This window comes from Artibeus jamaicensis, unplaced genomic scaffold, assembly GCF_021234435.1.
Source record: "Artibeus jamaicensis isolate MK-2021 breed Jamaican fruit bat unplaced genomic scaffold, CSHL_Jam_final contig_233, whole genome shotgun sequence".
In the NCBI taxonomy this organism is placed as follows: Eukaryota; Metazoa; Chordata; class Mammalia; order Chiroptera; family Phyllostomidae; genus Artibeus; species Artibeus jamaicensis.
The window spans coordinates 55,052,149-55,065,328 of NW_026521486.1; the positions used below are offsets into that span (position 1 = coordinate 55,052,149).

Sequence of the window (13,180 nt, forward strand, 5' to 3'; positions counted from 1 at the left end):
CGGACCCCAGCCCAGCCTCTCACTTTCTTCCCTCGGGCTATTCCGCCACAACCCTTCCACCCACAGCCAGTCGGCTCCTCTCCCTCCCCCAGCGCCTGCCTATTCCCCCACCACACTACCGCCAGCCCCACCCCCTCACTCTCCCTCTGCCAGCCGTGCATCTGGCGCCCCCGGGGAGCCACTGATTCTCTGCCTGTCGCCTCAAGATCCTGGGCAAAACGAGAGGGGCCCCCAGCTGCGGCTTGGAATGCACACGCCTCCAGTCAGCATCCTCTCTCTGCCCTCCAGGAACAGCCAGGAGAGGGTCTACCAGGAGTCAGTCTTCGAAAACTCCCCACTTGGCAAGAATGACAGAGGAGGCCTAAAACAGAGATGGAGAAGGGACGGGTAGAACCAGGGGCAGAGGCGATATAGACAGAAAGAAATAAGAGATACAAAGACGAGAGATACAGGGACAGACAAGACAGGGGAAGTGGAATGTAGGTGTGGGTGTGTGTGTGTGTGTGGCTGGAGAGAGAAGGGGGTGACCTGAGATGGTAGCAAAAGGAGGAGAGATGGGGTGGGCGGGGCTCCAGATGATCAAGACCCTAGTGATGAGCATCTGTCCTGGGCACCTGAGGGCCGGGGAGGGGGGCACTGCCCCCACCCACTCCTGCAGCAGCCTATGGGCTCAGGACCTGGGTGGAGCCTTGACTTGCAGGGCCTGCCACTCCTGCCCCTTCCTGCCTTTCTCCTCTCTGCCCCACTTGCACTCAGGTTCCTGCCTCCCGACGACTGTCTGTCTTTGCTTCATCTTCCCTACATCCCTGATCCTTTGTGTGCACCCCAGTCGCCTCCCTCTATCTATCTATCTGTACACGCCTGGGCTTGCCTTTTGGGCTGCCGGTGCCAGCATACACCTGTGTGTGTGTCCATCTCTGTCTGGAGGTTTGCCCCTCTGCCCAGGCAAGGAAGCAGGGTGGGCTCTGAGTACCTGGTTGGGTGTACTTGTCTCGGGGTGCAACTGTGCATTTGTCTGTCTCTATGTGTACTCCTGTGTGTGTGTGAATCAAGTGTGTCCATCTGTGTGTCAGTGTACCTCTAGTGTGTGCTGGTCTCTGTGAATGTGTTTCCCTCTGCTCACCTCTACAGTAGGGTCCACCTCTGAAGGCATCTGTGTGCACACCTGGGGGGCGGTGTGGGTGTCAGGGTGGGCGCCTGTCTCTCTGTCTCAGCTTGCTCCTGTCTCTCTGTCCCTATCTCTACCTGTCTAGGTGTCAGTCATACTGCCACCTCAGCCACAGCCTCAGTGCATAGCAACAGCTGACAGCTGAGGACTCCCTGGGCAGGGGGAGAGAGCGAGAGACAGAGAGAGAGGTGAGAGAGAGAGAGAGAGAGAGAGAGAGAGACTGACTGGGGGGGAGGAGGGAGCCGTGAAGAAACAGCCAAGAGGATAAGGACAGAGAGGAAGCTGGGGACAGAGACAAGGACAGAGACAGAGGAGGAAGGGGACCAGGGTGGAGAGGAGTTCCTGGTGAAAGATGGGACACCGAGAGGGAAGGGATAGACATTGCACCAATAGGCCGGGCCAGGCGGCTCTGAGAGGGACTTCCTGCCCAACCCCCACGCAGGGACGCTCCAGGACACGCGGGGTGGGGGTCGACGATTGGGGGCGAGGGGCAAAGGTGAACGGCCAGGCTAGGAGAGGAGTCCTGAGACCGTGGAGGTGGCCCGGGGGCAGGGGTGCGTGCGGCGGGCGCCGTTTGTCAGCCCTATTGACAGACGTGATGGGGTTTCCGTCCGTGATCAATGATTCTCATCTCCCGGCCGAATGAGCCGCGGGGCGCCCATCCATCCCCGTCAGCGTTGCGCGGCGGCAGACGCCCGAGGCTCCACCCGCCTTCACCTCGGCCGCGACCCCGGTCCTGCTCCGGGGCCCACGTTGGCCTGGAGCATCGAGGGGCCCTGGCCGCGCGGGGCCCTTCGGGGACCCGGTCCCGGGGCTCGAGCCCCACGCCCTGCCCCTTCCTCCGCGTCGGGGCGCGTACCCGGCCTCAGGCTCGCGGCCCCTGGTCCCGCCGCCCTCTCCACTTCACACCTGGGCCGGGGGCGTGTCCGGGGCGGGACGGGGTGAAAGTCACCTTCGGCGCCCCCGCCGGGCGGGAGGGGGCGCGCAGGGCGCGGCCGGGATTGGAGCGCCGCGGAGCCCCGCCCCCCCGCCGCCCGCCGCGAGTCCGACCCAACTTTCTCCCCCGCCCGCGCCCCGCCCCCAGCGCCGCGCTCGCTCCGCGCGCTCGGCCCGCCCGCCTGGCCGCCACTCCGCGGCTCCCGCAGCCACCCCCGGCGCGCCAGCCCGGAGCCCCTGCCCTCGGCCAGGCGGCGGCCTTTCCCCGGGCCCACCCACCCTCCCCGCTCGCCGCCTGGGAAGATGCGGCTGCTCCCGGAATGGCTTCTCTTGCTCTTTGGCCCGTGGCTCCTGAAGAAGGTAAGGGCAGCAGGGCTGCAGCGCGAGCTCGGGGGTCCGGGATGCAAAGGTCCCAGAGTGCGAGGGGCTCCGTGAACCCTCGCCGTCCCCAGCCCTGAGCATCCCAACTTTGCGCGGCGTGGGGGACGCCGCACACGGACTCCCCGCTCCGGGACAGGCGCTCTCCCCGCGCAAGTTGGCTGAGGGGCTGGGGCTGGGGCAGGGGCAGGGGCAGGGATGGGGGCCCGACTCGGATCTGGCTCCGGGAGCGGCGGGGGAGGGGACGAAACCAGACCTGCGAGTGCGCCAGACGGAGCGGGAGTGCGAGACAGACAGACAAGCCAGCAGGGTGTCAGCCTCGCCGCCTTGCCGCGCCAACCTCGCTCGCCACCCTTGCTGTCTGTCCTTCCATCCCTCCATTCACACATTCGCATTTCTCTTCTCTGCACTTGTTACCATGCCAGGTGGGCACTGTGTTCCGAACACACACCGCCCGAACACGCGCGCGCACACTCGGACGCACACAGATGCGGCCGAACTGGGCTACGATCCCCCATCGCATTTCCCGCGGAGTCACGGGCTCCCCTGCACAACCTCACAGACACACCCCTCTCCGGCGCCGGCCGATAGCGGGTAGGGGCTGTCTGGAAGGGGAGCCTCTCCTCCCTTCCCCTCCGCGTCCCCACCTCCTTCGCCTGACCCTTTCCTGGAGGATCCCGGGCGAGGACCCAGAGGCTAAGGGGCCCAGACTTGATCTGCCTCTCTCTTGACTCGGAGGCTTCAACTCCTGTACATGGTGTGCTCACTTGTGCTGGTGTAATGTGTGGGGCAGTGTGTGTTCACCTGTGTACACGTATGTGTCCGGGGCAGCCAGGCTTGAGGGTCTAGTGCTGGGGGCCAAGGTGCGCGTGTGCGCGTGTGGGCTGGTGTGGTGTGTGGTGTTGGCTCTGAGGGGTGAGTGCAAGTGCCTACTGCACAGTGCAGCCGTCTGTGCCCGGCTGTGTGTCCCTCCGAGGGACCTAGGCCCTGGCCCTCTGTCTCCTTCAGCCAGCTCCCCTGGCTGTGGCTTCCCTGTTCCCTGCGCCCCGACTGTGACCTAGCCAGTCTGGGGGCAGGCAGGCGGCTTCCTAAACACCTACTCCCTGCACTCGCCCTACAGCCCCTGAAGAGTCTGGAAGGGGTGTAGCTCTGCCCCTCATGCTTCGACCCACACACACCTGCTCAGCCAAATCACACTTAGCTGCTCCAGCAGGGCAGGGGTGCCCAGTGAAGCTGGCAATTCAACTCCCTGATTTTCTGAAACCAGCCTGATGACCTTGAGGGGCTGGAAGATGGGCTGAGGAGCCCCCGCCCCAGAAACTGCTTCCACTAGCTGGAACTTCTTTTGTACTTGCTGCCCAGCTCTGCCCTTAGAGGACTGCAAGGAGGTCTGTGCCCCGTAACCCGCTGTTTGTGAGGGCTCGGGGGAGCAGAAGGAGGAATGGCACTCCCCTGCCCCTTCCTGTTTCCTTCTGCTCTCCTCACCACTCTCCCCATCACATACGCTCCCCTGTGGACAGATCTGGTTTAATTTCCTTTGCCCCCTGAAGGGGAATGAAACATCTGGTAGAGACTTGAGGGAGCACAAGCGTGAGGATGGGGATCTAGCTGAGTGTGCGAGAGCTGCAGCCCTGGGTCTCCCTGCAGGAGTCGGTGGGGGAGTGTGCAGCTGCCATTTAGTCCAGCTCATGCGCGTGTGAGAAGGGGTTTACCTGTGTGCATGGGCTGTGGGTGTGAGGAAGTGTACAACTGTGTGGGGGGAGTGTCTGTAAAAAAGTGTGTGTCAGGGTATCCGTGTACTTGTGTGCACCTGTGAGTGTGACCTGTGCACACGTGTGTACCCCGAGGTGGGGCTCCAGTGCACCTGTGTGCTGCAGCCCCCATGTGAGTCTCCGAGGTCTGTGATTGTGTGTCAGTGTGTTTGTGGTTTTGAGTGCACTCAAGTGTGGATATTGGGCTATAAGCCTCAGGATGCGTGCGTGTGTCTGAGCATGTGTGTGTGTGTGTGTGTGTGTGTTGAGGGCTGCCTCAGTGCCAGGGCTGGCAGGGGGTGGACACTGGGTAAGAGGCTGATGGGGAGCAGTTCACAAGGGCAGCGCTTTGGAAACCCTCGCTGTCCCCATAACAACCCTGCCTTCCCCACCCTGTTCACCGGCCCCCCTGCCAGGAGCTCTTTCTCCCCCCTCTACGCTGCAGGATCCTGGTCTCCTCTCAAGACTTGGGACCCCTGGCTTCCGTGGACCCTGGGGCCCTGCCTCCGGCCGGGCCAGGTCTTCCTCGGGGTCTTCCTGACGCCGCCAGTCTCTTCGACTCTTTCTCGCCCTCTCCGTCTTCCCCGCTCCTTGCCAAAGCATCTGCCTGCTGGGAGAAGCAGCAGGCGATCAATAGTTACTAATCACTAATCACTAATTACTAATTAGCTGGGGGAGGGCAAGGGTGGGGCCCAGTGGGACCTTCCAGCTCCATGTTGCCTGGGGGAAGGATTAGGCCCACAAGAGCCTCAATCCCCTGGCCAGCCAGACTCAGCCGCTCACCCAGCTTACTCCTCCGGCCTCCGTAACCCTGTCTAGCCCCCACCTAATCTCTGGCTGGGCTACTCAGGCACGTGCAGCCTGGGATGGGGCCCAGGGATGTTGGTAGGGATTTGGGGGTAATCGGTGCGCAGGTGGGCTAGGGGCACAGGAGGGGGCGGTCACTGCGACAACTCCGTTGGGCCGAAGGCTGTATGGGAGAGGCACCCACTGGAGAAAACCTAGAGTGTCCGCGGGTGAGAGCCAGGGAGGAGCCAGCGATCCAGGACCGGGTGACTGAGATGGGAGGCATCTGAGGGACAGAAGCAAGGTGAAAAAGGGTCCCCAGGGTCAGAGACAGGATCGCTGGGAAGGGGCGAGATAACATAGAAAGAGACCAGGTGAGTGAAGGGGGCATCGCAGGGGTCAGAGACAAGTAAGTCCTTGGCAAGGAGATGGGGAACTCCGGACAGAGCCCGCAACTTCACCTGGGTGGGGTCCTGGAGGGGGACAGATTACAGAGAAAGGGCAGGGTCAGGTGGGGGGCGGTGAGGGTCCCAGGGCTCAGGCGATTCAGGGGCGCAGCGGGGAGTTCCCGGGCGAGGGGTGGAAATGAGCTGTGGGGTGGGGACGGAGAGCAGGGAATGCAGCCTCCAGCGCTGGAAATTGGCGAGTCTCCCCCCTCTCCCTCACCTACCCCTCCTCCATCTCCACCCCGCCCACTCCCCCTCCGGCTTCAGCTTCGGGAAATTACATCCCCGCTCTGCGGCTCCCGCCTGCCCCCACCCCACCGCGCCCCGGAGCCCGCGCCTTTATAGGCACATTTATTGCAATAATAAAGTGAGGCGCGGGGCGGGGGCGGGGGGCGCTGTTCCCGGGGGGACCGCGCCGGCTCTAGGAAGCAGGGAAATAAAATAAAATAAAATAAAATCAAAATTCAGATAACGGTGAGCCTTGCGCTGCAGGCCGAGAGCAGGCGGGCAGGCGGGGCTGAGGGGGAGGTGGTAGCCGGCCCAAGGGCAGAGCTGGCCCCACCAGCGGACCCGCCCCCTCACACTCTAACTCGGTCGGGAGGGAGGTGTCTGCACCTCCACCTGCCTGTCCCCAGCCCCAGCCCAGTCCTTCCCTTCGGCCTTTTCGTCTGACTTGTCTCCCACACCTGTCCTCAGCTCCTGTCTCCGTCCCTTTTGTCCCCTCCCTTACTTGTCCCGGGTTTCTCGTTCCAGTCCCCATTCATATTCCCCATCCCCACCCCCACCCCTGGGTGCCTCAGCGTCCCCGTCTCTGCCCAAGGACCGTCCCCGCCCGCCCCCAGTTCTGTGCCCACCCGCACCCCATCCCCCAACCCCTGTCCCTTCCTCATTCCTGCCTGTCCCCGGTGCCCAGCCCTCACCCACCATCCCTGTCCTCCCCGTCCTCATTTTGGTTCCCATCCCATTCTGTCCCGTCTCCTTTCGCTGCTCGCTACCCCACCGACATCTCTGTCTCTGCCCAGTGCCTGTCCACCATTTCTGATCTCCTCCCCGTCCCTGCTCCCTGCTCCATCCTCCTCTGTGCACCCAGTACCCCTGCCTTCCAGGTCAACACTCCCAGTCCCCCTCCATTTCCGTCCCAGCCCTCACCCTGGCCTGGCCTGGCCTGGCCTTGCCTGTCCACCCCACTTCTGTCCTCACTCTGGGCTCCGTCCCTCGTTCCAGCCAGACCCCAGCTACTCCACCCGGCCCTGACTGCAGTGCCCCTGCCTATTGCTGTGTGCAAGGGCTCAGGACACTCTTCCCTCCTCGTCCCCAACCCAGGCTGGAGCACTGTGCCCTCCCCCACCACAGGGTGCCTCTCCTCCCCCGCAGGAATCTTGAACAGCCCCGCCTGACCCACACAGCAGGAGAGGAGCCCAGACCAGTCTGGAGGCCCCGGGAGGTGCGCCCTGCAATGCGGCTGGGGGGCCGACAGTCTGATCCTCCCCCCATTCCTAGCGGTCCCATCCCAAAACAGCACCCCCCCTCTCGGCAGAGTTTGTTCAGCAGCAAGAGGCAGCCTGGACTCCCCTCCAGTGCGTGGGCTTGCTGCCTTGGGGGCAAAGCGCTCCTGGCTCTGCTCCCACCCTGCTTGGGCCTGGAGGTGCTTGGTGAAGCGCACCCCCCACCCACCCCTCATCCCCGTCTGCCACGGAGCACCTCCCCCCGCCCCCTCCCCACTGCAGCCGGCAGCCTGGCTAGCCTCTCCCCTCTGCAAATGTCACCGCACTCAATTAGCTTAATTAAACCAGCTCTGGGTGGAGAAGGACCCCTCGGACAACACCCTGCTCTCCTGTTGGTCCTAGAAGGTGGGGGTGGGCAGTACCAAGGACTCTGGGCCAAGAGGGGCTCCCCTGTCACCCTGCTTTCCCCTCACTTCCACCCCCACCTGCAGTCGGAGAGAGACAGACAATCTGAGAGAGGGAAAGACTCACAGTTAGAGACAGAAACGGGGAGGAACACAGACTCGTAAAAGGAAAATTGGAGACGGAATGAGGAAGAGACCCAGAGACAAAGAGGGAGATGGAAGAGAGGGACAGAGAAGCAGTGCGAGGAGGGCCGGGGAGGGAGCGGGGGCGGCGGGCAAGGGAGCCAGAGGGGGATTCGATTTTATTTTGTTCCGTGTTCCCATTTCTCGGCTCGTTTCCTCGCAGGCTCTCGCCCCTCTCTGTCCGAGCTCCCACCCCACTGCGAGGTCGCTTTGGCTGCCCCCCAACTCTTTCCTCTTGTCTTGGCTGTCTCCTGTGGGCCAGTGGGGTGGGGGTGCCCAAAGCCCCGGGATCTGCCAGGACCAGAGAAGCACAGACAGCAATTTGTCTGGGATCAGAGGCAAACACCTGGCACCCCCACTGCCCAGCCAAACCTGCTTCCCTGGCCCAGCCCCTGCCTGGGAGCAGTTGCTAGACAGAATCAGCCTCCACGGTTCCTAGGCAGGGTGCAGGACTTTGGGTGCTGCTGGGGTATTCTTGGGGCAGGGTGGCTCAGCGGCATTTGGGGTCTGCAGCAGCATGCTTCAGGGACTGATGGAAGTCCCTGGAAAATGCAGTGGTTCGGCCCAGAGGGGTGAGGAGATGAGGTGTCAGAGTTCAAATGGGCCTCCCCCAGCCCCACCCTTCCACTTTCCCTCGGAGCTTCACGCACTCCTTCCTCCAAAGCCCTTCCTGGGGCGCCAGCTCTGCCCTCTGCAAGCCCACTTCCTGGAGCCTTGGTCCTTCCTTTTGGCAGGCCCTTCCCCCTCCTGCTGTGACCTAGGACCCCTCCCCCCCAGCCCCTCTCAGGCCCACCCTCAGGGTGTTAGCTGCCAGCTCAAGCACGTCTGTCTGAGTCAATCACTCATGCGGCCCCCGCACCCCTCACCTGAGCTGGGAGGAGGTATGGATGGGAGGAGGACTGAGGGGGGCGATAAATATGTATGATGATCCGGTGGCGGCTGCATTAATAACCCAGGATCGCAGCGCTGCAGGGATGGGGACCAGGCGGTGGAGATTCTAGCCCAGCAGCTTGACTCTGCCATCCCTGTCCCTGGTGGACGAGTGGTGTATACACATGGGTGTACACAACCCAGAGGGGGACACCGGTGCTGTCAGGGCTCTTCACCTACCCAGGGCTCAGTCAGCAGGCTGCTTGCAGACAGCTCACACACATACGGCCCCTCCTAGGGGGCCAATGAGAGAGGGTCGTTCCATCGTTATGGATGTACTGACACATACCCTTCAGGAGGAGCTGGACACAGGGACACAGGATGCCAGGAACTCACACAGGAAAAATGACACACCCAGAGAATCACACACAGCCAACGCGGGCATACAACTAATACCAACCACACAGATGCAACTACCACCAACTGATACACAGCTTCACTCAGATTCACACACACACACACACACACACACACACACACACACACACACACACACAGCCAACCCAGGCCCGCATGCAACGCAGGCACACATTCTGCCCTGGCATGCACACAGACTGACACAGCCGGCAGGCAGCTGCGCACAATCACACACATCCTCCACAGACTGATACACATGGGCACAGACAGACACACGGGCACATGCAGTCACCTGGGCCACATGCACAACCACCAGCACAGTCACCCTGGGCCGACATACACTCATCACCATAGCTGCACACACACAATGACTCCAGGTAGACAGACACCCAATACAGCCATCCTGGGCTAACAGAGTCACAACCGCCCCAAAGTGACACAGGCAGGGCGCCCTCCCCCCACTCCGGATCCACAGGCAGTAAAGGCCACCCTAACAGCCACAGCTAGCACAGTCTGACTGACACACTCTGACAAGCACAGCTTCTCTCCCTCCCAGTCCCTTGCTGGAGCAGCATCTCCATATTTCTTCCTCTAGCTCTGACCGCCTGTCTCCTTCACTCCCGGCCACCCCTGCACCCCCACCCCCAGATAATTGATAGCCTGGGCCTGGCCCCGCTGCTCCTGCCTCTCTATCTATCTTGTACTCTCAGCCTGTGCTGTCTCCCAGATCGCCACCACCTGAGACACGAGGAGGAGACGGGTGGGGGTGAGCTAGGGCGGCTCCTCCTGCCACCTCCGAGCCCAGGGAAGAACCACCAGGCAGCCTCCCCCACGGAGCAGGAACACTGAGGCGAGGAGGAGAATGAGGAAGAGTACCCCAGTACCCCCCAAGCCTTAACCCGTAGCTCCCAGACTCTCTGCTGCTGTCCTCAGTTCTACCAGTTTCCCACGGTCCTCCCCATAAAGGAGTAGAAGATGAGGCCCAGGTGGGGGCTGTGATCTGTCTCTGCAGGGCCACCTGGAGGTCTTCACCTCTTTCTTAATGCTGGATGTTGACAGGGGCCATGGCCTCACTTGCCTGAGTCCAACTCCTCCCTGGCCCATTGCTCTGAACCAGTGATTTTCAACGCACGTGCCACGGCACACTGGCATGTCCAAGAATTTTAAAAATAGGCGCCACCTGGCTATTCAGTCAGGGGCACTGACGTCTTTTTCCTTAGGTTGTCAAATTAAAAATGGCAACAGCCAACACAACAGCCATCTGCTGTAATAGCAAAATTATACCTATTTTGGGGGGTCAGATTGGCAAAAAATATATATGTTTTGGTGTGCCACAGAATTTAAGTAATTAGTTTATATGTACGAGAAGAAAAATGTTGAAAAACTGCTGCCCTGAACCAACCAGGCTCCAGGCTGGAGGAGTCGGAGGGCCAGTCCCCCTATTCAAGCCCACACTGGCTTGGGCTTTCTCAGCTGCACTGGCGAACATAAGGATCCTCAGTGTCATTTTACAGGTGCAGAAACTGAGGCCTAGGTAGGTGAAGTGACTTTGGCCGAGACCACAGCGCTTTAAGGTCTGCGGGTCTACTCCAATGCACCACTCGCTGAGGGCTGACCGATTCCATTTGGTCTCCTAGTGGCTGTGGGAAGGGGCTGGCGTGGGTAAAGCCCTGGTATGGTGGCCAGGGACAACTCCAGCGCCCCCCCCCTTTTTTTTCATCTTTCTTTGCCCACAGGCCGTCAGTGCCCAGATACCGGAGTCCGGGAGGCCGCAGTACTTGGAGCTGCCCTCCCCTGCGGCCGAAGGGGGCGTCCCTGGCCCACGGCTCCAGGCGGCGAAGTCTTCCCACGGCCTGGGCACCGCCCGCGCCTGGAGCTGGGCCTGGCCGACTAACCACACCGGGGCGCTGTCCCGGGTAGGGGCTGCGGGGGCGCTACCCGTGCAGCGCACCAAGAGAAAGCCGTCTATCAAAGCGGCCCGCGCCAAGAAGATCTTTGGCTGGGGGGACTTCTACTTCCGGGTGCACACCCTCAAATTCTCACTGCTGGTGACCGGCAAGATCGTGGACCACGTGAATGGGACTTTCAGCGTGTACTTCCGCCACAATTCGTCCAGCCTGGGAAACCTCAGTGTTAGTATCGTGCCGCCCTCCAAACGTGTGGAGTTCGGCGGCCTGTGGCTGCCGAGCCACGCCCCCCACCCTCTGCAGTCCACGCTGGCCTTGGAAGGGGTCCTCCCTGGGCTGGGGCCCCCGCTGGGGCTCACGGCCGCAGGGGCGGGGTTAGGAGGCACCCTGGGCGGCGCTCTGCCCGGCCCGCTTGGGGGCGCGCTGGGAGTGCCCGGGGCCAAAGAGTCCCGCGCTTTCAATTGTCACGTGGAGTATGAGAAGACGAACCGCGCGCGCAAGCACCGCCCGTGCCTGTACGACCCATCGCAGGTGTGCTTCACCGAGCACACGCAGAGTCAGGCGGCCTGGCTCTGTGCCAAGCCCTTCAAAGTCATTTGCATCTTCGTCTCTTTCCTCAGCTTTGACTACAAACTGGTGCAGAAGGTGTGCCCAGACTACAACTTCCAGAGCGAGCACCCCTACTTCGGATAGTGCACTTTGCCCTCGCCCCAGCCCTGAGCTTCCCCCCAAATCCCACCTCCCTAAGTGAGACTCCCCCCTGTGCCCCGAAACTTGTGGCCGCGTCCACCCTTCATTCTGGGAGCGGAGAGGAACAGCCCTTCCGGGGACTGTCCGCGGGCGTGGGTCCCTTTGTCCTTACGGGGAGTGCCTTTGCGGCCCCCTCAGCTACACCGCAAAGTGGAGGAACTAGAGCGCAGCCCCAGAATAGGTGGTCCCCAGTGTCCTTTATGTCCACGTTGGGTCCCCTTTATGCCCCCGGCGCTGGGTTGGACACTCCCTTTGCCCGCAGCTTTAAGAACGCCTGGCCTGCCACCCTCACCCCATCCCGACTTTCTCACCCCCAGGCTCTCGTTCTCCTGCTCCACCCTGTCCCCACGTAAAGACTGTAAAGACGTGTAAGCCGCGGCCTGTCCCCATTCCCTTCTGCCTGCCATATGCCTGTTCCTCTTTCCCCCAAACCCTATTTAGGGTAGTGGAAGCAGACTCCCGGGCACAGGCGATGGCTCCGGCCCCTGCCCTATGCCTGTCTTCCTCCGGTCCCTGCAGTCCTGCTGCACCTGCCCCTTTCCGGCTGCCTCCTCTCGGTGGTATTTTTTTTTTTTCTACTCCAAAACAGATGGGAAAGGGAACAAAAAATAAAGTGAAATCCAATACGAGTCTGTGTGAGACCTTTGTAAGGTAGCGGGGGAAAGTGTGGATTTCTATGTCTGGCAGAGACCCGGTCAGGGCCTTCTCATCCGGTGGCTCATAGGGAAACTGAGGCAAATGTTGATGGAGCTAGCACCTCGGAGGTCATCCAAAACCAGATCAGATAGACATGAGGGCGACCCTTGGGTAGGAGCCCTCCATGAGGTGGGATTTTCCTCCCAAAGGTGGGCAGAGTGAAAGTGCAGCAGATAGGATGGGGATTAAATTAAACTTGAGAGGGGACCATCAGTGGGCTATTTGGGACCATTTGGGGAGGAGGTATAAAGGCCTTGAATTCCCATTTAAGGAGATGTAGGGACATCACAAGCAGAGCGCTGACAACCTGCTAAGCTCTGCGGGGCTGTCCGGAGGCGGCAGGTGGGGGAGGGGGAACGGTGTTGCGGCATCTGGAGTCATCGATCTTCCTTTTCCTTCCTAATTTCGTGGGCGCTGAGTTTGCAGACGGATGAGGGAGAGAGGGAGTGAAGCCTGAGAAGAGGGGGTGGGGGGAGGGACAAGAGAGTTTGGAAAGCCGGGCTTCGTCGCCGCTGCAAGCCTCCGGCAAACGAGGCCCCCTTCAGCCAGCTGCCCACCCTCCCCACCCCCGCCTCCAGCTCACTCCAGCATTCGCGGCTGCTAATTTTAACCGCCCCCAACCCTGGCCCGGGCGTTAATTGGCTGCGGCTTCATTAGCAGTTCTCAAACTCAGCCGCCCCCTTCCCTCGGGACCCCTGACCCGGACTAGGGAGGGGGGTACAGACAAGCTCTCTCGGCGCACCGAACGGCGCCTTGTCTTCAGCCCTCCTTCATTTTTAGTCCTGGGTCAAAGTACCGACGCAGAGAGAGCCCTGGTCTTCAGGGCATTGCCCACGGGCTCCAGCGGGAAATTGAGTCAAAGGTGAGTGTGACCCAGACATGCCTGGAAGTGAAAAGTCAGTAAGGAGAAAATAAATATCTGATGGATAGATGCAGGGATGGATGGAGGGATGGAGAGGTGAATGGATGAATAATAGGATCAACTGAAAGGAGGAGAGAAGTGGGAAGGGGTTCTGGGTCAGAGCCTGGAGGAAGGAGAAGAA

General features: G+C 61.3%; 1 protein-coding gene across 1 annotated transcript; it reads left to right on the plus strand.

Moving 5' to 3' along the window:
• The first annotated feature begins 2,407 nt into the window (after positions 1-2,407).
• Positions 2,408-12,045, plus strand: NXPH4 (neurexophilin 4). The gene is made up of 2 exons (XM_037127089.2): positions 2,408-2,464; positions 10,521-12,045. Exons 1-2 carry the CDS (start codon positions 2,408-2,410, stop codon positions 11,382-11,384), a joined length of 921 nt encoding a protein of 306 aa, XP_036982984.2. The 3' UTR covers positions 11,385-12,045.
• Positions 12,046-13,180: the final 1,135 nt, after the last annotated feature.

Bases quoted from the DNA above. Each gene is read 5' to 3' on its own strand.
- NXPH4 (XM_037127089.2), top strand. From the start codon at position 2,408: ATGCGGCTGCTCCCGGAATGGCTTCTCTTGCTCTTTGGCCCGTGGCTC. The intron at 2,465-10,520 runs GTAAGGGCAGCA...CTTTGCCCACAG, and splicing joins GCCCGTGGCTCCTGAAGAAG to GCCGTCAGTGCCCAGATACC.